The sequence below is a fragment of the Lissotriton helveticus genome, chromosome 9, assembly GCF_964261635.1.
Source record: "Lissotriton helveticus chromosome 9, aLisHel1.1, whole genome shotgun sequence".
NCBI classification, from domain to species: domain Eukaryota; kingdom Metazoa; phylum Chordata; class Amphibia; order Caudata; family Salamandridae; genus Lissotriton; species Lissotriton helveticus.
Genome location: NC_136070.1, coordinates 283,446,770 through 283,471,967, shown reverse-complemented (window position 1 = coordinate 283,471,967; position 25,198 = coordinate 283,446,770). Strand labels below are relative to the sequence as shown.

At 42.6% G+C, this 25,198-nt stretch overlaps 1 protein-coding gene across 2 annotated transcripts in view; it reads left to right on the top strand.

Annotated features, from left to right (window-relative positions):
- CEP128 (centrosomal protein 128) overlaps positions 1 to 25,198 on the top strand; it is a 704,507-nt gene that overhangs the window by 159,268 nt on the left and 520,041 nt on the right. For both annotated transcript variants that reach the window (XM_078659994.1, XM_078659995.1), the window contains exons 11-12: positions 577 to 709; positions 1,593 to 1,753. In XM_078659994.1, the coding sequence (XP_078516120.1) occupies positions 577 to 709; positions 1,593 to 1,753 (294 nt within the window). The remainder of the gene's footprint in view (positions 1 to 576; positions 710 to 1,592; positions 1,754 to 25,198) is intronic.

Sequence of the window (25,198 nt, the reverse complement as noted above, 5' to 3'; positions counted from 1 at the left end):
GATGTGTCCCAGTCAGCCCGAAACTGCTGGATCTAACACCTGTGTACACATATTATAACGCTGTTTAATGATGTATCATTCTATGGACCAGCTCACTGACCAACACATTGGTATACTGACTGACTACTGACTGTGTAATAACCCACTGGCCTGTCCACTGTATGCAGATCATGTACAGTCAACTGTCCAACACCCAAATTGTGAAGCAATCCACAGCACACAAGCAAACTGTGGAAAATACACATGCCCATTGCCCAGGCTGCAGACCAGCTGATTACCCAGGCTGCGGAACAGCCTAGCAACAAATAGTGCAGTACTCTTCATGCAATAACACTTTCTTCTTCATTTCACAAAGCTCATTAAAGGGTCACTTACCATTGCACAATATATCTAAATAGCATTAAAAATTGCCTTATACCACGTACTTGTAGTTCCTAATTCAGTGATGCTGTTTGTACGTCTTATATTAAACTGAACCTGTAAGCAAGATGCACATATATCTATAAACTCTACTGATGTATTGCATCAATTTAACTTTACAATACCTTTGATCTCTGTCCCTGTGTGTTGGCTTAGGTTGAGGACCTGCGGTCCCAACTCCTGCGAGCTGAGGATGATCGGCTTCATCTCCAACACCAAGTTTCCCAAACCTCTCTGCATAATAAGAGCCGCCATGAGAGTCATGAGGAGGAGAGGCGACTTGATGCAGGTGAGAACATTGTCTGGACTCTGTATGTGACTCCCCATGCTTCATTTCCATGGCAAAAGTATGACTTTTGTAGAAAAGTTTATTTCATTTCCTCTTGTCTGGGGTCTCCCGACAAAAGGTTATCAACAATTGCTATTTTTAGTTAGGCAATTTCTTCCCTTTAGAACTTTGGGTGGAAGTTTTGACTTTTCCAGGTACAGTTTTCTCATATTGTCCAAAATTAGTGCTGGATGGATTTTTAAAAAGGAAGGGTGCTCTAGACCTATCTGAAGTTGCTTTTCTTTGCAAAGTATTTTGGTGAATTGCCCTGTGCAGATGTTGGTCAACCTCTCCACCATAGTTTCAAAGCCCCAGCTTTGCAAAATCTCAATGCATTAGCTTCAGTTCTGTGTTAAAAGCCTTTAAAGCATTTATCAAACACCAATTTGAGAGTGGTTATCTGTAAGTCTGATTGTTCTAATACCTTATATCTCTGGGGCACTGAAGGTGTCCTCTTGTAATTCGAAGTCTTCTCTGAGGTGCCCACTCTCTATTTAGTTACTTCCGAGTGTTTGAAATACGTCGTTCTCAGAGGGCCTGACAAAGTGGGCAAGTGTAGGTTGAGCAGAAGTGGTGAGAGTTCTGCGTGTTCTTGAAATGTATGCTAGTTAACACCTTGCTAAGGCATTTCTGATTCTAGTTGTTACTTTGCAGCCCAGTGAGAAGTGCTACACTGAAGGCTATTTAATGTAATTAGACTGCTTGTTCCGCCTCAGGAATTAAACTAGTTTGTGGTGCCTGTCTGTTCTAGTTGTGTCACTACCATTGAGACTGGGGTAAATTTGATATTGTTGGTGAAAGTGGTCGATCTGCCTTTGGCACAAAAGTCCTGTCTCTTTCCTAGTGCTGGAGAGATCTGAACGTGAGAAGCGGGATCTAGAGAAGCAAATCTTAGAGTTGCGTGCCCAGCTGAATCACAGTGCAGTCATGTCTGAGGTGGAGGAGCTGAAGAGAAGCATGGACCGCAAGGACCGCGAGAGAGTACAATTGACGGCCCACGTTGAGGTAACCCATAGCCACCAATAGAGCACCCTAAGCCCCAGCTGTATTGTGGGAATAGCCCATTACTTTCAGTTATCCACAGCCCAATGTGTATCTGTTCAGTGGCATTGAAGGGGAGCTCTAGAATCTGTATCAACATTTTTCTTTTTCTTTCTTTCTTTTTTTTATTTAGAAAAGTTCAAAAACCATTATTTTCTTGACCAAGGTTTTTATAAATTTTTATTTATAGACGATTGTTAGGAAGTACTCTCTCCTCACTATTGGCACATTAACTAGCTAACATTGTTTTGAAAACGTGTGCTAAAACTAATCAAATGGGTCTGAATAGTACTTTTCGTATTTTTTCTTGTACAGATGTGTTTCTCAGTCTGTTCACCATTTATCTCCGCTGTACCACAGAATTTTGTTCAGTGCACTCGTTTCTGAAAATGCAATTTTTTAATATTTTCTTTACAACTCGCCCCTGAATTGTATGCAATTTAACTTTATCTCTGGGTGTTCCTTTTCTGCCCTGTGAATCTTGCTACTTAGTACTTTGAAGCCCCCCATGGATCCTTACATAAAATCAAATCTTTATTGCAGATGAGAACCAGTACATAATTCCTTCTTTACACATAAATACCACATAGTCTCAATATCGCAGAATCCTGGATTGTTAATTTACGCTACCTACTAAAATGGAAGTTTAGATGCTACATGTGATATTTTAATACTTTTTTAAGGATAGCTGTCACAGACATAGATGTTGGCACGCCTTCAAGATTTAAAAATGTTGCTGTACATATTTGTAATTATTTTGTGGGTGGGCAGGCAGCCTTAATCCTGTCACTCATGTACCAGTTCTAAGGCCTGCAAAAATCATAACCTTGTTTATTTCTGATTTACACTGTTTTTGTTTGAAACCATTGAGAGTGTAAAATGCTGGGTCAATCAGTAGCAATGGTTTTGGACCCCCAGGGACAGAATACATTTAGCACTATTTTAAAGTGACAGCTAATTTGTTAAAAAGCAGTCCTCAGTTGTTCATTTTAGCCTTTGAGTCTTCCTTTGAAAACTTGAGATCTCAAAATGCATCGACATGATGCCTAATTTAAGATTTTGTTGTTCTGTTATCAGTCTTTCATGTTCCCAGCCCTTGAGAACTTTGATTCGGCATTCTTTAGGTCAAGCCTAGGCAACGCCTGCTCTGCGAGGCATGCTGTATCCAGATTATGTGCTTAAAGCACCTCCCACCTTTTCTGTTGACTCCTGTTAGTGCCCTTCCTAAATGGCTGCATTTTTTGGTGAATATGCTTAATTTAGTACTGCCTTTTGGTTTTTCAGACCCTCCCAGCCAACTGCCACTTTTTTTATGTATGTTCTTTCCAGCACACTCTTTTTTTTTTCGTGCATTTTCTTGGCTTGTGTATCATCACAGCATCTGCTTCACAGATGCTGCACTTCATGTTTTAGATGGCACCGCTATTCCGTGCTTAGCTGACAGCATTGGGTTCGCGCCTCGGCTCGTCTTGGGTCCGCTCGCAATAAATCGAATCGATTGTTTGTATTTATCCTCCTCACCACGGTGTAGGGGGCCTTTTCTGAATACGATGAACCCCTCCCCCTCACCACACTTATCTCACACCGCCCACCTCCCTACGGTGTTCACTTCTGCTGCTCTGATGCTGGCAGCTGCCCCCACCCCTTTCTTTCTTCCTCTTCTTCTCGCTCCTCCTCACTTGCTGAAAACCATGACTTTAACAAACGGCTCTTACCCTCTCTTTCCTCTCCTTTCCTTTATTTGTTCCCTTGTGAAATGGATCCAAAAAAAGAAAGTAACACTTTGGCTGCAAATGTTCTCTTTTTCCGCCATTTTTCTATTCCAACATGCAGCCTCGGGGCGGAGAGAAAAACAAGGTTAAATAAAGCAAGACTGAGTGGTCTCAAAGTGGCCAGATTGGTTTTATTCACCACCACACACATTAGCTCTACTTTTGTTTTCTCGCTTTTCTCTAAACATTGTTTTCCCCAGATGGGGAAGTGCACCATTCCTGGATGTACTGCAATACATGGTAAATGCGTAGAGTGGAAAATGTTTAATGTGATCCTTGTCCACTGCTTTCCTTATTTTAGTTTATGAAAAGTGTCCCTCAGCTCTGTGTTCAGGGATGTGCTCTTTTTAAACCATATTGCTTATGTTTGGTAAGGATATAAGCAATGACCATTGAAACAGGTTCCTTCTGGGTCCTGTAGTCATGTCCTTAACTTTAGAGGCAAAATCACTTATTGATTTTTTAATAATAAGTGTAAAAGCCTTCAGGTAACCATGTTGTTCCTTCTTACATTTCACATGCTTTATGTAATCTTGTATTCCCTATGAGTGTTTGCTTTTTCCAGGTTCTAACTTTTTTTTTCCAGCCAGCGTAGAACTCTTGTCTCTCCTCCTTCATAACCTATTTCCCATTTTCTGGTTCTCCAGCGCTGCGAGTTCATATGAATGGTAATAGCACTATGCAAATATCATCACTCCAATGTATACAAAAAATCAAAAGTGAAAAACATTGTCATTTTCAACGCCAATAGCTCAAACGTTCACAAATGCAAGACTGATTACATTGCAATTGCTTGTTTTGTTGTAGCAACCATGTGTGCATGCCCTACCATCTCTACAGAGTATATAAAAGAATTGCATGCATGCCCACTGATGGGACGATATTTTCAGATTCCCTGTGTGCTGACGCTGCTGCAATGCAAATAAAATGACACTTCCAGCTAATATTTTCGTGACTGGAGTTGCAATAAGAAATTATCCTCCAATAGTTTGGGTATATGTATGTTCCTCTTCTCCGATTTACAGAAGAATCTTAGAAACATGCTGATTTTCTTTAGATACACACGTCATTCTAATGGATGAAACACTGGCAGCAAATGTGATATCTACGCCTGTATCTGGGAATGATGTATGCATGGACTTTCCCCTCTACCAATTTGAATGTATGCATATCATATTTAGGGATGTATGACGTTACGACGCATACGTTTACAACGCCTACCTTTACAACGCAGGATCCTTTACAACGCATGATATTACATCGCAGATGCCTTTACAACGCATGCCATTACAACGTAAGTATAGGTAAGTATATAATATTATTAAAAAATGTAATTAATTAAAATTAATTTAATTTAATTTAAATAAATCTTTATTTTACTATAATTTTCTTATTTTTTAATATATATATATATTTTTTTTAAAATGTAGGTGTTTTAAAATAATATTCTAACTCCATAGGGGAGTAATAGTAGGGTAAGTGCGGGATAGTGTAGGGGTAAAAATTACTATTTTAACTCCAGGGGGTTGTAATAGTAGGGTAAGTGCTGGATAGTGTAGAGGTAAAAATTACTATTCTAACTCCAGGGGGGTGTAATAGTAGGGTAAGTGCTGGATAGTGTAGGGGTAAAAATTACTATTCTAACTCCAGGGGGGTGTAATAGTAGGGTAAGTGCTGGATAGTGTAGGGATAAAAATTACTATTCTAACTCCATTGGGGTGAAATAGTAGGGTAAGTGGTGGATAGTGTAGGGGTATTTTTTTTATTAATAATAAAATTAATTAAATCAATTTTTTTAATAAATGATAATATTTTCTAATATATATTAAATAATTATTATATATATATTTTTTTAATTAAATACATTTTTTACTATAAATATATACTTACCTATACTTACGTTGTAATGGCATGCGTTGTAAAGGCATCTGCGATGTAATATCATGCGTTGTAAAGACATTCGTTGTAAAGGATCCTGCGTTGTAAAAAATGCGTTGTAAAGGTAGTTTGTGGTAAAAGTTGCGTTGAAACGGTTGTTTCCCCATATTTAGTTACTTCTTTTTTTCATCCTAGAAGAAGCAGCAGTGTGCGCCTAATATTTTAAATAAAGTAACAAGACCACTGCATATGCCTTCAAGAGGTGTAGACCAGGTGTGAGAGTATCCGGCAGCAGCACCATGCCAGACTACAGGAGCAGTGAAGGGTTACAGTAGCATGGTGGGGAGGTCACAGGGACTCTCAAGTACTCATCGGCATGCCTTGTGAATGTAAAAGGGGGGGCCCTTAGTAGCATAGCTTCAGACTACGGGCGCTACGAGAGGGGGCGAGTCCTCGGCCTTTAAGGCCGCTGCGGTGACCACCTTAGGTTGCTAAAGGGATGAGTGGGCTGTAGTCGCTGCTGGGGAGATGGCTTACAAACCAGCCAAAGCTCCTGAAAATACTGTACTTGAGCCTCTGTGTAGTCGAACCCTTCAAGCAACTACTGTTGCAGAGACTGTTTACAAAAAATAGAATCTAGTAAATGGCAGTGTACACAATTTAAAAACAAACGGGCTACATTCTTTACGTCATCAATGCTTCAGGTTACAGCTCCTAAACAATCGATACATCTGCAAAATGTCATCGGACGATACCAAAAATAAGGGGCAACCCTGCATTCCAGTATTTAAGGGCATCTGAAGGAAACAAACCAGTGGCAGAAGAGGGTTGTCCCATAATTCTTTCCCTGTCTGGCTATTGGTTTACTGTATATTGTGTGTGATGTACTATGGGTAGTGGTGACGAGATCTTGCAATACAGCTGAAGTGGTCTGTAGCCAGGCATGAAAATGGTGCTCAGACCAAACGCGGTATGTAGTTGTGCCTTTATCGCTCTTTAAGTCAAAACTTAATATCGCAATAAAATATTGTATACATTATACATAAAAGTAATCTGACAAGCAAACTTAACTCCATTAATTTTATAAATCATCAAACTCCTGAAAATAACAATCATTGTCTATTAAAAATATTGAAAAATAATTGGACACGTGGCTATTACTTAAAAAAACAATATGTTATCAGATATACAACCTGATCCTGTTATTAGTTGAAATACTGAGATTAACGAAGAACTATGTTTTTGCCTATTTTTCTTAAATGTCTAGACTGCGAAACGCTCTTTAGGTATAATGAAACTATTCGATTATGTTTTAGGTTAGCAACGCTTCCATAGTGTTTGATTGAATAATGAAAAACGTAGTTATTCGTATGTGGGATTGTGATTGTACATTTTATATATTTTTTTAATGTTTGTGCTGCATGTAGTGGTAGAAATACTAAAAGGAGATACCAAGTCAAAGCACTGGTGTGGTGTACTGATCCAAAAGTTACACGGAAGAGTGGAACACAACAGAGATTACAGATGGCTGAAAAACTCCCATCAGGCCACCAACATGGCGGAGGATCGTCATTTGGGATACGGATGGTAGATCCAATCTTACCCAACCCATCAGGTGATGGTGTAAAGATGGATTCACAGGTAACCCTCTAGCCAAATGTATTCAATGTGGTGATGGTGAGGTGCAACGTGATAGTGTGAAGTAAAAATAACTACAGTAACAGAAAATATGTTTAATGGGCACTGTTACGGTGTTAAGATTAAAATAATGCTACATAGTGTGAAAATATCACTATGTAAAGGCGTAGTGCAGAGTGGTCGACATGTTTCAGCTAGGGATAAATTATATCCAGCTTTCTTCAGGACCGTGATGTTGAATACACTGCAAGAAATCAGTGAAAAACTAAACAGAAAACAGGCAAAAATGTCAAGACTGGATTGATCCTACCAGAACCTTGGATCCCCAATGTTGTCTGGTGGAACAGCGAGTAGATTAACCTTCCTGTGAAAGAAGTAATACACCAACTCTATGATATGCATATGTGTTTACCAATCGTCACAATATAGCAAGTGGAAAAAGTACAAGAAACCACACACAACAAATAAGAGCTGTTAAGTCTCATTCTATTCGTTCGAGGCACAAATCCCTCTTCAAATTACTTAAAAAATTGTTACCATATTACAATTTACAATTAGGTACTCACCCAACTTTGTGTGGGAAGCAACCCCACCTCACCCGGCACCCGCTCGGGAAAAATGAGGCCCCGCTCTGATAAAAAACATGGAAGAATAGGTAGAATATGTCCCAACGCAATAAAAGTTTGTTGCGTTGTATTTCACAACTTCCAAGAATTTTTAAAACCAACCTCAGTTGTTCCTAATAACGACACCCCTCTCCCCAGGCCAACATGCCAGAGAGACCTGCTCCAGACAAAGGATGGTAATGTAGCACACCCAACTGTTTAGGAAAATGGGGCCTTAAAGCTGTAAAAGCTATTGTTAAGAGTAGGGCTTGCTCTCAAACTAATACTGACCAGAGTAAAGTAAGAAAAAGGTACCTCCACTCCCACTTGGAAGCAGGCGCGAGGTACCGACGGAGAGGTAAGTTCTGCTTGTCTGAGAGGTCGTTTTTTGACTTCTACCTTTTTCTTACTTTACTCTGGTCAGTATTAGTTTGAGAGCAAGCCCTACTCTTAGCAATAGCTTTTACAGCTACAGCTATCTTTGAGAGCAAGAGTAGGGCTTGCTCTCAAACTAATACTGACCAGAGTAAAGTAAGAAAAAGGTAGAAGTAAAAAAAAAACGACCTCTCAGACAAGCAGAACTTACCTCTCCGTCGGTACCTCGCGCCTGCTTCCAAGTGGGAGTGGAGGTACCTTTTTCTTACTTTACTCTGGTCAGTATTAGTTTGAGAGCAAGCCCTACTCTTAACAATAGCTTTTACAGCTTTAAGGCCCCATTTTTCCTAAACAGTTGGGTGTGCTACATTACCATCCTTTGTCTGGAGCAGGTCTCTCTGGCATGTTGGCCTGGGGAGAGGGGTGTCGTTATTAGGAACAACTGAGGTTGGTTTTAAAAATTCTTGGAAGTTGTGAAATACAATGCAATGAACTTTTATTGCGTTGGGACATATTCTACCTATTCTTCCATGTTTTTTGACAGAGCGGGGCCTCATTTTTCCCGAGCGGGTGCCGGGTGAGGTGGGGTTGCTTCCCACACAAAGTTGGGTGAGTACCTAATTGTAAATTGTAATATGGTAACAATTTTTTAAGTAATTTGAAGAGGGATTTGTGCCTCTAACGAATAGAATGAGACTTAACAGCTCTTATTTGTTGTGTGTGGTTTCTTGTACTTTTTCCACTTGCTATATTGTGACGATTGGTAAACACATATGCATATCATAGAGTTGGTGTATTACTTCTTTCACAGGAAGGTTAATCTACTCGCTGTTCCACCAGACAACATTGGGGATGCAAGGTTCTGGTAGGATCAATCCAGTCTTGACATTTTTGCCTGTTTTCTGTTTAGTTTTTCACTGATTTCTTGCAGTGTATTTAACATCACGGTCCTGAAGAAAGCTGGATATAATTTATCCCTAGCTGAAACATGTCGACCACTCTGCACTACGCCTTTACATAGTGATATTTTCACACTATGTAGCGTTATTTTAATCTTAACACCGTAACAGTGCCCATTAAACATATTTTCTGTTACTGTAGTTATTTTTACTTCACACTATCATGTTGCACCTCACCATCACCACATTGAATACATTTGGCTAGAGGGTTACCTGTGAATCCATCTTTACACCATCACCTGATGGGTTGGGTAAGATTGGATCTACCATCCGTATCCCAAATGACGATACTCCGCCATGTTGGTGGCCTGATGGGAGTTTTTCAGCCATCTGTAATCTCTGTTGTGTTCCACTCTTCCGTGTAACTTTTGGATCAGTACACCACACCAGTGCTTTGACTTGGTATCTCCTATTAGTATTTCTGGTGATTATTGTTGGGTTATGGGATACCTAGGTCGTTAAATTAACCCTCAGACCCTCCCCCACTTCCTTTTTTTCAGCATGTAGTGGTAGACCTCAAACTTGAATAATCGAAATACAGTTTGAATAAGTTCTAATGTCAGGCATCCAGAGGGAATAGGTAAATTGTACATTTTTAAAACCACAAAAGTAGGACTAGCGGCTATTATGCTGCTAGACCCTAGTCACATAAACTAAAAACTAAGCACTTGTTAGTCACCAGCAGCCATCTTAATATCTAATCATTTATTGAAACAGCTTAAAAGCATCTATATCCATAACATCAACTAATAAAAGCAGTATGTTCTACTAGCACTATTCATATTACACTCCTGATCGGTTTCTCAAAATTCAAACATTTTATTATTTATGGCGTGCTTGCATTTTCGAAAGTTTTTACTGCCAGTGCCAGAAAGCGGCCTGTGGAAGAACACGGCTTATTTGTAACCCCAGAATGCACAGGAATTATTGTCTCCGTACAAGCCAGACTTCTATGCATTTACAGCTCTTGTTTTAAGGGACCTGGGCACAAGTCTGCTAGAGCTGGACAAACGAAAGCTGCATGGATCAGAGACTCCCTGTCCAGACCACATTAGTGGCAACAAGTAGCAACCCGATTGTTATTATTATGTTCATATGAAATCTCATAAAACCCAAACATTTGGTTATGGTGGGACCATTAAACACCTTTGGGGCTCAAAAGAGTATAACTTGAATGTAAATTATCCAGCCTTTGAGCATCACCTTTTAAAAAATAATTGATGTAACATTTATTTTAACTCTTGGTTTTAGCTCCCCCGTGTTACCTACATTATAACCTAAAATAGCAGCTAAGCCATATGGTTTAACCACATATTCAATTCAGTTACAGGAATTGTGCGAATAATTACAATATCTTTTCATAGTTTTTGGATAAGTGCTCCAGACGTTGCTTACTGCAAACTATGACGACATAAAATAATATCCCTGTCAACCAAATCACCAACTGATACTACTCCTAAATCTAAGCAAATCAGTGACTTGGAGGGGATTTCCCCTAGTAGAACAATCCCATATGTTAAGTCTGTCCTTATGTTAATTCATTGTGAACTATGGCCATATGTAGCAAAACTGTACCAGTTTTATAGTTGTAGGCTTCCAGCAGTGGCTCAGCAGACAATACATTGAAGCGATCACTAAAAATGTTTAAGCCTCTTTTCATAGTTGAGTATTTAACTTAATACATGTATTTGTGCTGACACATTTTAAAAAAAGAGGTAAATCGAACACTAGGATAGTGAACTTTTTTTTACTGTTTAAACCTGGATATCGATCATATATCAACAAAATATATGTTTGCTACCAAATATAATTTTTTTTTTCCAGGTTAATGGTCACTTGTCCTTTTTAGGGAGCGCTAGATAGCACATGCACTGTCTCGCCGAGACCTGCTGTAATTAGTCTGTGTGCTTCAAGTCCATCCATCTACTTGCCTTTGCTTTTCATTTGTATATGTCAGTGTCCTTTAAAAATCCTTGCTTCCTAGTGGTCAGCCCTACCTCTTTGCCCCTCCATTCTCTCTTCTGTTTCTTCCAGGAGCAGTGACTTAGTACTGTCTCATCCCGCTATGGTTCTTTATCTGTTCTTTGGGGGACTATTTTTTCCTTGGTTTCCTTTTCTGGTACTATTTGCCTGTGTTCAGCTTCAGCGCCCTAGCTTACATTTAAATATAGCGTTCTTCCTCCAACCGCCTCTTAATGCCATAGTTGTGTTACTGCCACCTCCCCCGCCATGCCTTCCGCTCCTTTGCTTGTATTTTTTTAGGCTGTCTGTACTTTTTTGATGTTTACTGCCAGTTGGGCTTTTTTTGGGATAGGATATTCTTTTGGTTTGGGCTTCCTTTTAAGGGGGATTGGGCTTGTTTGCCTGCCACTGCTCAAGTGTTTTGTTTACTTCCTATTTGCCTGCCCACTTAATTATTTCTGTGCCCAACACAATAGTGCTTATCTGCCCACACCACGTCTCCGATATCAATGTTTTTTTTTTATTAGTGCATTTTGGGGTGGCCAGGGGTAAGATTGAGTGATTTGCCCACTATCAGTCACAGGATGTTGAACTAACACTGATGCTCGAACACGGATCCCCAGCTCCCAAGTCGGCAGCTCTAACTGCTGCACCACGTCCTCTTAAGCTGGCGATCCAAATTGGAGTCTACCAGTGTTCGCCTCTAAGGTTCTGCTCTCATGCCACACATTATGAGCAGCACACTCTGCAGGCTTTTTCTTACATTTTCGTAGTACAATTCGACCCAAAGGTATTGCACTGCTTTCCACGAGCACCTATTACATTATATAATGACAGATTCATATTTTTTGTAGAGATTAACCGGAGATTAATCAGCAGTTTAGGACATTACTTACATGTCTTTAACAGAGCTGACAATTAATCTTCCTGTGTCTACAAAAAAAAGAAACAATATAAATGTGTCATTGTGTAATGTAACTGGTGTTCGTGGAAAGCGCTGCCGGTCACCATTTTAAACAAGGAGCATTAGTCAGCTAGCAACTATGGTGTGCATTGCTGTTGTGCCACACCGGCTTCTTTGTGGGACCAAACACCCAGTCACAGAACTTGAACTGCTTGGCTGCTTCCTCTTTCTGGATCATTCACTGGACGACTGTGAGTCAGACAGTGGAACTGCATTTAAGCAAGGAGAATGGTGCATAGCACTGTCACGAGTTCAATTGATGTGCAGTGGAAAATTCAAAGTGCTTTGGCATCTGTCTGGGCTTTTTTGACAAAAATGTCAGTCATGGGAGTTTGTGCTGCTTGACTCTTCCATCTTTTCTTTGAAACTTCACTGAGGTGCCATAAAGTCAAGCAGCAGAACTGGGCACGCGCAGGGGAGAGAAGCACAAGTTATTATAAGCACAGAGTCACAAGTTGCATTAATTAGCAGCCACAAAGAGTGCTTGTGTAGCACAGCCGCTCCGGAGTCTGTGCCAGCTTCAAGAGATCAAAAAACCCGAGCACAGGTGCTTCTGTTGTTTGGCTCCTCCTTCATTCTTTGAATTTTGACTGGACTGCCGTGAAGTCAGACAGCAGGATTGGACTAGGGCAGGGGGGCACCTGCACGAGGTATACAAAGTGCATAGTCATAGTTTCAATTAATCACCAGACACAAATAGATTCAAGTCAATAGGTGCTGTTTAGAAGTGAATACACTTCATACCCGTAACCATCACCAATCCCTCTAGATTCCTCAATTCTCCAAAGGCCAAATCATAGACAAGCATTTACAATGCAATAGGTCTCGCATTTGCGAGAGTTTGAGCTATTGGCATTGTAAATGACATTGCCTTTATTTAAGTGCTTTCAAAACCTGCAAGTGGTGTGTAGATACCCACTTTGTTCTTATTGTTCTTGCTTATGATAAGCAAGGCAGGCAGTAGAAGAGGCAAAGTTACTGCCAGCCTTGCTTCACGTAAACAACGAACAAAAGTACAAAGTGGATGTTTACGCAGTGCTTGCAGGTTTTCAAAACACATAAAAGCCATTTTCATTACAATGCCAATACCTCAAACTCTCGCAATTGCGAGACCTACTGCATTGCAAATACTTGTTTATATCTGCTCCAGTGATCTTTGCAGATCAGTCTGTGTTTAATCTAAAACTACAAAGTCGTCTACATGAATCAAAGGGCGAAGCTGGTAATATCCTAAGTTTAGTGTAACACTTGTAGCAGCCGCAGGATACCCCTGGAGGTAGCGCACATATAAATTAAATAATGCAGGCCCAAGTACACAGACCTGAGATTATATAGGTACACTAGCAGCCTGTGCCGACGTTGTCCAGGTATGAAATAGAATGTGTGTAATGTGTGTATTTGACACAGGCAATTTATTTGAAAATCTCGCGGTAGACAACATTTTTTGTTTCATTAGAATAGGGACGGAGAAGGCCCAGCTGCAGCCCTGGTTGATGTTAGCAGGCGTGTGTAATTAGTGTAGTGATCCGCCGCCTGAGCCCGGCTACAGCCCTAGTTGATGTTAGCAGGCGCGTGTAATGTCGTTGAATGAGAGAGTTATCAGCTGCGGGTAAATCTGTTTAATGAGAGAGTTGAGTGACAGCGAGTAGGAGAGGCTGCAGTAATTGTCCCCGCAGACACGCTCATTTGCGTGTTCCCCCGCTTGAGGCCCAGATGCAGGCCTGTTTGATGTTAGCAGGTGCGTGTTCCCCCGCTTGAGGCCCAGCTACAGCCCTGGTTGATGTTATCAGGCGCGTGTAATTAGTGTACTGATCCGCCGCCTGAGCCCGGCTAGAGCCCTGGTTGATGGTAACAGGCGCGTGTAATTTCGTTGAATGAGAGAGTTCAGTAACAGCGCGCAGGAGAGGCTGCAGTAACGTTACCTACCAGGCCTCCAGGTGAACACGTTTGTCACGCCCCCAGCACACGGTCACAGCAGACGATCTTCTGATTAATGTACGACCCACATGGCATGAAGGGCGGAACGTAGCACACGCCCCCAGCGTTTCTCACGCCCCCAGCATGCCCCTTGATGCGGCGCAATTACGTTCACATGGCATGAAGGCCGGACACACGCCCCCAGCGTTTCTCACGCCCCCAGCGTATCACGCCCCCAGTGGGGCCCTTGATGCTGCGCAGCAACATAATTGGCGCTTGTATGTACGACTCACATGGCATGAAGGGCGGACACACGCCCCCACCGTTTGTCACGCCCCCAGCATTTGTCATGCCCCTAGCACACGCCCACAGCCCACGATGTGATGGCCGTACCACACGCCCCCAGCGTTAGTCATGCCCCCAGCCCACGCCCACAGCACAACGCAGACATGCCCTCAAGGGACTACTTTGCTGGCACAGTTCTTTTACCTTTTAAATGTATAGAGGAGTTGGCCTAACGGCTAAGGCGCTCGACCTGGGGATCTGGGTTCGAGTCTTGGTAACGACGCCAAACATCCTGTGATTCTGGGCAAATCACTTAATCTCCCCGTGCCTAACAAAAATGAATGTGTGTCCTCATGTAACGTAACTGGTGCTATGTAAAGCGATCTGATACCTGATTCAGTTCGGGTCAAGTACGCGCTATATAAAACTCTGCAAAAAAAAAAAGAATAATATGGTGGCCGTCTGCATAGCCTATGTCCTTCTGCTGCAACTGCCCTTTCCAACGCTGTATTGGGTGTTGTGATTAGTACTGTGGTTACTGAGATTACCCGCCTCAAAGGTTTGGGCTCTCTCTTTATAATATTAGTATGGATATGGATGAGCCTGCTGAGGATTATTCATTAACCAGTGTGGAACGCTTGAATCAATTTAAGCAGCCCTACATCAATACCAGAATTGTGTGGTTTTTCCCCTGAGGAGTTGTCTCATCACATGTTCGACAGCTGTTGTATAGACCACAATACAGGTTACTCTTAGTCTAATTGCTCTTTCTGCCACTAGTTTCAATGCCATATTATCTATTGTTCCAGAGGGATTACAAAATCCCACTTGTTCTACCAGCAGCAAATTATCTCTTTCAATCCAGGCATTCAAATGGTGCGATACCATCCAAGTTTATAGCGTCCTCTGGTTGTAGGATGGAACAACGCTGAGAAATACATCGCATAACTTAACCACACATTTTTCACCCCGCATGTTTTTACAAGGCTTATGCTTTTACAACACTTGCCATTACCACACTATATATATATATATATATATATTTTACCTACTGGCGGTCGCCAGTAGGTAGTTATAGTTAGGACCTAGTTTCCATAGGAAATCGGCAACATTCTATTGGGAATAACTCTGGCGCCGGTTGAGGAATTTGTGTGTAATTTCCCAAAATTTTGGCCAGCCCCGCTCCTTCCCTGAAAGTCTCGGGTAGATTTGTCAAGCGGGAGCCAAGAAAAAAGGGGGGTCCCAAAACGTGTTTTCCCCATGTTAATTTCCATAGGACCTTTAGACATGGCTACAGCCCGAACCGCTGAACGGAATTACACCAAACTTGGCAAAATGGTAGAGTCTGGTACGCAGATCACTCTTTTGGTTAAATAGTTTAAATCCCTCCAGTAGTGCCTGAGAAAATTAAAGTTGAAAGCAATTATATATCTATAAGCGCGCACCGTGCGCGCACCTTGCCGTGCACGAGCTTCATGCTGATTGGCTGCCACTGTCTATCAACACTCCAAAACAGAAATGGATGGCAGTCATCTTGTGCCTCAGTAGACTGAGGCACAAGAAAGCTGAAAAAAAGGGTAGAACTTAACCACATTGGTGCTAAGGCAATTCCCGCTGGGTGCTGATATTTTTCAATTCCCATTGTTCATGACAAGGTCAGCTCGTCATTAGCACAGCTCCAGTGTGCCTCATGACAAGCTGACCTTGTCATGAGCATGGAAGGGGTTAAAAAGGGGGCAGGGTAGAAGCACCCTGACCCCCTAGGCCTGCTCAGAGGGTCCCACAAGGCGGGAAAAAAAAAATCAAAAAATCGCGGGATGCGCGCACGGTGCGCGCACACCATGATTTCCCCCCCCCCCCAGAAATTTTTTTTTGCCTTGGGGGTCCTTGTGTGAACCCCTGAGCAGGCCTAGGGGGTCAGGGTTCTTCTACCCTGCCCCCTATTTGAGTTCTAAAACTTATCGAGCACAAGCTGCATGCTCATTGGCTTTCAACACTTCAAACCAGGAAGTGTTGGCAGCCATCTTGTGCTCGGTAGACCGAGGCACAAGAAAGCAGAAAAACAAACGTGTAGAACACAAAAAGGGGGCAGGGTAGAAGCACCTTGACCCACAAGGCGTGCTCATGGGGTCCCACAAGGACCCCCAAGGCCAAAAATGTTTTTTTTTTAAAACCCGGTATGTTTATTTAAAAATTACCCCCCAGCGGGACCAAATTGTGGGGGCATAGTGATAAAGAAGTGTGGGGGGTGCCCAATCCCCCCCACACTGCCCCGGGGACCGCCACCCTCCGGGGACCGCCACCCTCCGGGGCAAAGCAACGCAGCCCCCTGGCGCATACTGGAGGCTCCTGGTGGGCTAGTTGCCTCCCAGGGACCCCCAGTATGCAAGGGGAATTAGTTCCCCCTCTGCAAACGCGCCCGTGGGCTGCGCTGCAGAGAGGTTTAAAAAAAGGGTGTGGACTCATTACACCTCTCTGCAATGCAGCCCCCTGGGGAATACTGGAGGTTCCTGGTGGGCTAGTTGGCCCCCAGGGACCCCCAGTATGCAAGGGGAATTAGTTCCCCCTCTGCAAACGCGTCAGGTGTGCAAACATTTTTTATCAATTTATATAAAAAATATGTAATGTAATTTAAAAAATAATATATCTAAAAATAAAAAATGTATAATAATATAGTAAATCAGTATAAAAAATATAACAATTATTACATTAAAAAATTTTCATTTACAAAACCATTGAAATTCACTGAAAAAAACATAGGTTACAGCCACGTTGAAATGACTGAAGGAAAGAAGGGACTAAGGGAAAGAGTGAGAAAAGGGGAGTATGGTGAGTGACAAAAGAAGAGTTGAAGAGTAACTGAAAGAAGGGGACTAAGGGTAGGGGAGTGAGTTAAGGGGACTGAAAAACTAAAGGAAGGGCAATAAAAAAATGAGAAAAAAACTACTTTCAGTGTTTTGATGTTGTATTTAAATTCATAATTAAAAAAAGAATTTTACACATATTTTCTTTAGGGGTTAGCATTTAAAAACCCTTGCAAATTCACTGAAAAATCCATAGGTTTTACACACGTTATAGTTAGGAATTAGCATTTAAAAAACCTAGCAAATTCATTGAAAAAACCATAGGTTTTATATCAGTTATATTTAGCTGGACAATTTACTCATACAAAACCATTGAAATTCCCACGTTATAGTTAGTTGTACTCACTATAACTGGCGCGCCCGCAAAGCACTGCTGACAACGTCACACATTACATCATTCATGACCTAGTCAGTGACATCACTCATGACATCACTGATGACATCTCAAATGACATCACTGATGACATCATCCTGTGAATGTGTATCTTTCTGATTAAAAAAAAAATATTTTATATATGTGTACCTAAATATCGATGGAAGAACAAACGATTAAATTAGAGTTTAAATGGATGGGGTTTTTTAATTGATTGTAAAACTAACTTATTATGTGTATGTTACTAAATATATGTATTACCAATTATTGTTTAAAGTTGTAAATATCTGTATCACTGTCTCCCTTTATCTATAGACGGATGCTTAGGTTGGTGAGTAGCTACATGATTGTCTATATGGGTTAATATTTAGTTTTTTTAGTATTAGTATGAGTGTCTGTTAAGTTTGGTGGGAGGTATTACTTTGTGCATATATGAATGAATGAATGAGTGCCTTACTGTTTGCATATGTTTTGAAGACAGCATGTGTGCACGACTGTATGGATGGATGAGTGTGTGTATGGGTGTGTTAGTGAGTGAATGACTGTCAGAATCATTTCTGTATGAGTAACTACATATGTTTTAAATTACTATAAGTAAGAATTGATGCATATAGGTAAGTATGTGTGAGAGTGAGAAATTGTAAGAGTTTCTGTATAAATACTTTTTTGTTCCTATAAGAGATAGTTTTAGTAAAAAAGTATGTGTACGTTTCTGTAGAAGTAAGAGTAGTGGTGTATGTATAGCTGTATAAGCAAGTGTATGGTTGTTTTATAATGTATTTGCTTGTGTGAGTATGTGTGTGAGTAACTCTGAGGATGAGTGTCCTTGTGTAACAAAATGTATAGATAAATTAGTATTTATGATGATTGAGTATGTGTATGAGTAACTATATAGATATGTTGGTGAATGAGCGAATGTGTATGTAGATTTTGCAATTTCTGAATAGATTGTTGTAAGTGGAATTAGTTTCTCCATTGTTTTGTAATTATTTGATTCTATTTTTCAATGTGTGTTTTTCAAAACTTATATTACACTGAGAGAGAGTCTGCCTTTTTTCACAAGGATGATGTCATCAGTGATGTCATTTGAGATGTCATCAGTGGTGTCATGAGTGATGTCACAGACTATGTCATGAGTGATGTAATATGTGACGTCATTAGCAGTGCTTTGCGGGCGCGCCAGTTATAGTGAGTACAACTAACTATAACGTGGGAATTTCAATGGTTTTGTATGAGTAAATTGTCCAGCTAACTATAACTGATATAAAACCTATGGTTTTTTCAATTAATTTGCTAGGTTTTTTAAATGCTAATTCCTAACTATAACGTGTGTAAAACCTATGTTTTTTTTCAGTGATATATATAAGCATGCATTATTAAAACATACATGTCGTAAAAATATGTGTGCTAAAAAAAGGGTGTGGTAAAAGCACAAAGTAGTAAGAACCTCACTGTATTGGCCTTTTTTTCTTCCTTTCAGTCCTGCTAAACTGTTAGTCTACAATTAGCTGGCCTGTGGTTTTTTTTTATAGGGTCACTAAATGGCTAACCTGCCATTACACCGGAACTGAGTTTCTTTGGTGCATCAGACTTTTTGTCCTTAGCTCTTATTGGAGCTTTCTATAAACCTCCCCTCACCGAAGATGGGCAAGGGGCGTGCTGCCTCCCGTACCCTACACTTTATGGATTCACCACCCAAGACAAGGGCCGTCTTAACCCCATTACAGGCCCCCGAGCAAAGAGTGGCACTGGGCCATGCTACAATCAATCAATCACTTGTAAAGCACACTACATTCACGCGAGGGTCTCAAGGCGCTGGAGGGCGCTGCTGATCGAACAGCCAGGTCTTGAGTATCCTCCTGAAGGTCAGCAGGTCTTGGGTCTGTCGTAGGCTCAGTGGGAGGGTGTTCCATGTCTTGGCTGCGAGGTGGGTGAAGGATCTCCCACCGGTGGTTGTTCTTTGGATGCGCGGGTCGGCGTAGCGTAGCTGGCGGATCTGTGACTTGGGTGAATGTTTTGCCATTGTGCAACATTTTGTCCATCACCTTGTATGTTTTGCTGTTTACCCTATGTGGGAAGGGTATGCCCAGACGTGGGTCTCGTGCTCACTAGGCCACTGGAGTCAAGCTATCCTGGCTGAAGAAGGCTGATAGCCAGAAACCGGTCCTAGGATGCTTGATTCCGGTCCAGGGAAGTCATGGCTTGGCAGTTCAGGCTGGACTGTTCCCATGAGGCACAGGGTCAAGACTCATTTGCATATGGTCATGTCTGAACTGGGGTGGCTTGGTGAGAAAAATAACGATGGATTAAACTCAGATCTGTGACTGGGGGTGAATGTTTCGCCATTGTGCAACATTCCGTCCATCACCCTGTATGTTTTTGGGATGTAGAAGTAGAGCCGTCTGTTGAGGTAGGCTGGGCCGGTCTTGTGGAGTGCCTTGTGTGCGTGGGTGAGGAGCTTGAAGGATATCCTCTTGTTGAGCGGGGAGCCAGTGCAGGTTGCTCAGGTGGGGGGTGATGTGGCCGTGGCGTGGTACGTCGAGGATCAGTCGTGCCAAGACGTTTTGGATGCGTTGTAGTCGTTTGATGAGCTTGGTTGCGGCTCTCACGTAGAGGGTGTTTCCGTAGTCGAGTCTGCTGCTGACGAGGGCCTGGGTGACTGTCTTTCTTGTATCTGTCGGGATCCATCTGTAGATCTTGCGAAGCATGTGGAGGGCATTGAAGCAGGAGGAGGAGACGGCGTTGACTTGCATGGTCATTGAGAGCGTTGAGTCGAGGATGATTCCCAGGTTGCGTGCGTGGACGGTGGGTGTCTGGGCTGCCCCCAGTGCCGTCGGCCACCAGGATTCGTCCCAGGCTGAAGGGTTGGAGCCGAGGATGAGGACCTCAGTCTTGTCCAAGTTCAGCTTCAGACGGCTGGTCTTCATCCAGTCGGCAACGGCCTTCATTCCTTCGTGGAGGTTGGCTCTGGCGGTGATGGGGTCCTTGGTGAGGGAGAAGATCAGCTGAGTGTCATCGGCATAGGAGATTATGTTGAAGTCGTGCTGTCGGGCTACATGTGCGAGCGGGGCCATGTAAATGTTGAACAGAGTCGGGCTGAGGGATGATCCCTGGGGTACGCCGCAGGTGATCTCGGAGGCTTTGGAACGCAATGGGGGGAGGCAGATGCTCTGGGTTCTGCCAGAGAGGAAGGAGGTGGGCCAATCCAGAGCCTTGTCTCAGATACCTGCGGCGTGGAGGCGTGTGCGTAGTGTGCGGTGGCAGACGGTGTTGAAGGCGGCACAGAGGTCCAGGAGGATGAGTGCTGCAGTTTCGCCGTTGTCCAGCAGGGTCCTGATGTCGTCTGTGGCCACTTGCAGGAATAAAAAGGTTTACCTGAAAATGATTCTGGTCTGCATGGGGTCTCTGTGCTCCAGTGGGAATCTCACACACTCCGAAGGGGCGAGAGGCAAAATTCCACTACTCCGACCTCCCCTCTCAGATGACTATAACACACACGGAGGAGTAGGGAAATTGCAATCCAAGTGTGGCACGTGCTTTGTGAAAAAATACTGCCCTCCTAGTCCTCAATGTCCCCCCTGAGAACTGCAGCTAAGCCTCTCCTTGAGCAACTGCACTGGCTTTCAATCCGGCAGAGAACTAAATTTAAAATATGTTGTTTGATACATAAATGTCTAAATGGACAAGGGCCCGCCTATCTTGAAAACAAATTTGTTCCTTATATTCCAACTCGACCTCTCAGGTCCAGCAACAATCTTCTTCTAGTGGTGCCCCGTGCTAAAAAGGCTAGAAATGGGAGCAAAGCACTATCAATAACAGGACCCACATTATGGAACAAACTTCCTCTGTCTCTGAGACAGTGTACAGAACATCTCAAATTTAAGAGACAACTGAAAACCGTACTGTTCAGAAATGAGATCTAGTTCTTACTCTATCCACACCAGGGGTCTCCAACCTTTTGTGTAGTGAGAGCTACTTCTGGTCAGTGAAAATCGCCGTGAGCTACTAAACCCCAAGCAACTCGCACATTTTTCCGAGAGACCTCCCCCGCCCAGTTTCATTGACTTTAAGCCTATTTCTTCAGAGCCCATACTGTGGTTTGGACACAATAACACTGAAAGAAAAGACTGTGCATGTGTCAACATCCCCAATCCATAACAGGCAAGAATACCACGTGGACACCTTTAATAATGTTGTATTGCAGACCATTTGTGAGTAGAAGCCATGCTGGTAAATGAAACAGCACAGTTGGAAAGTGAGATAACTAACTCACCTTAGCTATGTTTAATTATGAACACAGGACGACTGCTTTTCACAAATGGCCTGCAATTTGAATAATTTTGACCAAAGCATGGTTATTGGCTTGTATGGTCTTTAGTCGTCTTCTATAAATAGGAAGAGGACTTAAAATTGTACCACACGCACCAAGCGCCAGATTCACAAAGATGAAGGTTTTGCAAATCAAAATTTGATTGGGTTCTCCTACATTTGTAGCAAACATTGGGCTTCTTTCTAATTAACACAAGCTTCCAAAACTACTCCAGGTAATTTCCATGACAGCTGCAGACTTTTGTGACATAGCCCTGTGACCTCAGGCTTATGGTGATGATATCACCCACACCACACAATATCCCCTTCCTAAACAATATTAATTATCCTTCTCTTGGAATTACCCTCTTAAATGCCTGTCCATTCCTGCCCTTTATATTAGCGCAGCAAGGTGGCTTGCTATGCTGTGTGAAAGTTTGCTAAATATGCCCCCCAGAATAAAGTACTATAGAGCGCTTCCTAATTAATTAAAGTTTTTCCAAAATGCCACCTAACTGCGTGAATGGAAATTATGTGTATTTTGCACACACCTACAAATAACCAGAACCAGACAATGCAAGATATCAAGTGTAGCCATTTTAAAGATGGGGAGAGAATGTGGCCTAATGGCTAAGGCGGGCGAACTCTGAGGTGGGGAACCAGGTTCGATTCTCAGCATGGGCGTTCAACGTTCTGTGATTCTGGGGCTGGGCAAATCACAATCTCGCAGTGCCTAACAAAAATTAATGTGTCTGTTTGTAACGTAACTGGTGCTCATGTAAAGCGCTCTGATACCTTCAGGTCTAGTTTGCGCTATAAAACTCCACACAAAAAGAAAATGATACAGTTCCCCTGAAAAGTACATTCCTCAGGGCCCAGCCCCGTCACTGTTCAAGACAAGCTGGCATACTATTGCAGCCATAGTGGAAGATGATGGGTACTGGGTTGCATGTGTGAGCCTTGGCTCCTGGCCAGTAGGTCGAAATGTAGTAAGTAGTAGGGCCATGACATGCCACATTACTGACATGTGGGGCGTACGTCAGACTCAGAGACACAACAGTGAGATAACAAAGTAAAGCACAAGCCACAATAGTGACACAACACAAGCCGTGAAAGAGGAGGCCACTGCTTTAAGTAGTAATATCAGCTGGAAAGATAATTACTTGTGGTAGAAAGGCCGAGGCTTTGTGCCTGGGGCACATTGTGGAAGTAGAAAGGGCGCAGAAAGGAAAAGATACATTGTGGTAGGTAGGATGAGGGGGAGTTTGGTGATAGAATGCATTGCAAAGACTAGCTCCGGTAGCAGCGATGTTGGCACTAGGATAGGTAAGGTCAGGACTTTGTGTGGCTGTTGCAAGGTGGGCGCTATAGAAGGGGATCAAACTGTGGCAGTTGCAGGGTGGGTACTGTATGGAGAGGTAAATATTGGTACTATCAAGGGACCTAGGGCTTCATAAAACAGAAGCAAAGTTGGTGCTACATGGGCAGTAGCAGGGGGCACTGGTGTAGGGACTTTGGCATTATCGCAGGAGCACTGGGTGTGAGCTCCACACGTCATTGGGAAGTCCTTTTCACTTACACCAGGCGTGACTTACACAAATGTATTACTATTACTGAGTGTAAAACCCTGAGGCTTTTTACCCTGTAACTGACACCTACTGTACGTGCAACACGAGCCGGCCCTGCAACGATGAATGGGCCAGGCCTCACCCTGACTCCCAAGGCAGCTCTCAGAAACTTGCAGTCACCAACCAACCCACCTCTCAAGTAAACTGAGAGCCGAACCATGCTTTCAAAGACGCAAGTGGTGGAAAACTTCTGGCTGCATTTCAAAATGGATTGTAAGACGTGCACAACACTCAAATTCTTATTCATCGGAACAACCAAATGCCTGCTGCAGAAAATTCACCTGCTCCCTCAAAACCAAAACAGAGTAAAATTAACACTTAAAAGCCTCAATCCCGATCTTGGGTCCACCCAAACCACCTACCTACAGGCCAGAACAGGCATGGGCGTAGAAACTGTGGGGGACGCGGGGGACATATCCCCCCAAGATTTTGGAGTGGGGGGGACGCAGGGGACAAGGGTGAGGGGGACCAGGGGACAAACACATTTCCCTTCTCCCTCCTGAGAGGGAGATTAGCAGGCCTTTAGCACGCGAAAAAAAATGTGAGGGGCGCCTCTCCAGTTACCTGTCTGTGAGCCGCCAATGATCCGATAGTCACAGCATAAGGTGACGTCAGAGGCCACTCGCCCCCCTGCCTCTGCCCTTTTCAACTCTTTGTGTGGCGCAGCACCCTGAGGCTCCGGGAATTATTTATTTCTCACCTCAGCTGCCTGTAGCCAGTGCACTGATTGATTTGCTGACCTCGGACTCCTCGCCCCGTGTCTGTTGCCCGCTTGAAGACATATACACATATACTTTGCTGTTTCATTGCGTGTGTGCTTTTAAATGGAATCGAAAAGGCTAACTGGATGTAAAACGTGGAGCCCAGCCCGTTCATGGCCAAAACATTCACGTTAAAAGAAGCGTCTTGTTAACCAGGTCTAATCCTGTGTTGCTTTTCTGGCAATCTTTCGGCACCGGAGTAGGGGGTGACTGCTAATGACCAGAACACGACTGGTTGTTGTCTGTATCACTGTGTTTTTTCGCCCTATTTTTTATTTAAGAGAAAAATGCGCTTGGATCGAAAATGTATACGAGGATGCATTTCTCACTAACGCCTGGCACTAAATGACATTTTTGTGTATTTTTGCTCAATTCTGGAATTGTCTTTTACCGTGTCGAAAGGCAACCGTGACGTGCTGTTTACTTCAGTCTAAAGGTCTATTAGACTTCTGTAATATTTTGGAGCAAACAGTATCTCAGATTTCTAACTGCAGTATTTTCCTGCAGATTCAAAGATGATGTAAGTGACTGGTTATTGGCTGTTGTGTGTAACTGAAATCCAGGATCTTGGGCGTTGAAAAATAAGTTACTAGACCTGCAGGTGTAGTGACTCAAATGATCTACTCCGCCCGATTATAATGCTATTGACCCATTAATTGGCAATTCGGGGCAAATATTTTAATTCGCTGAGCCGCTATTTTCTTCTTTATCACGAATGAGAGCACTTTCAAATGCGAGAATTCAGCTTGTCAGCTGTACACAACACTATTGATATATTTTGAAATATATATGATATTTGCAAGCTGTTTAAATGTCAGTATTTTTCTAACAGATCTTACAGCCATTTGTTTCCCAATGATTGTCAGATCACTTGACAAAAACCTCCTCACTGTAATAAGAGAGAGAAAAGTAAACTCAGTTTTCCAAGAGAAGCTTTCTCTTTTTATTGTTCTCTCCCCCTCCGCTACACTGCATATGTATTTCCCATGCTGTATTTTTTCTCTGTGGTTTGCTTCCTTACTGCCGACCTTCTATGTAATGTAATGTCTGTTTTTTACTGTATGTATGTAAAGCGCTCTGATACCTACGGATCAAGCTAGCGCTATATAAAACTTTAAAA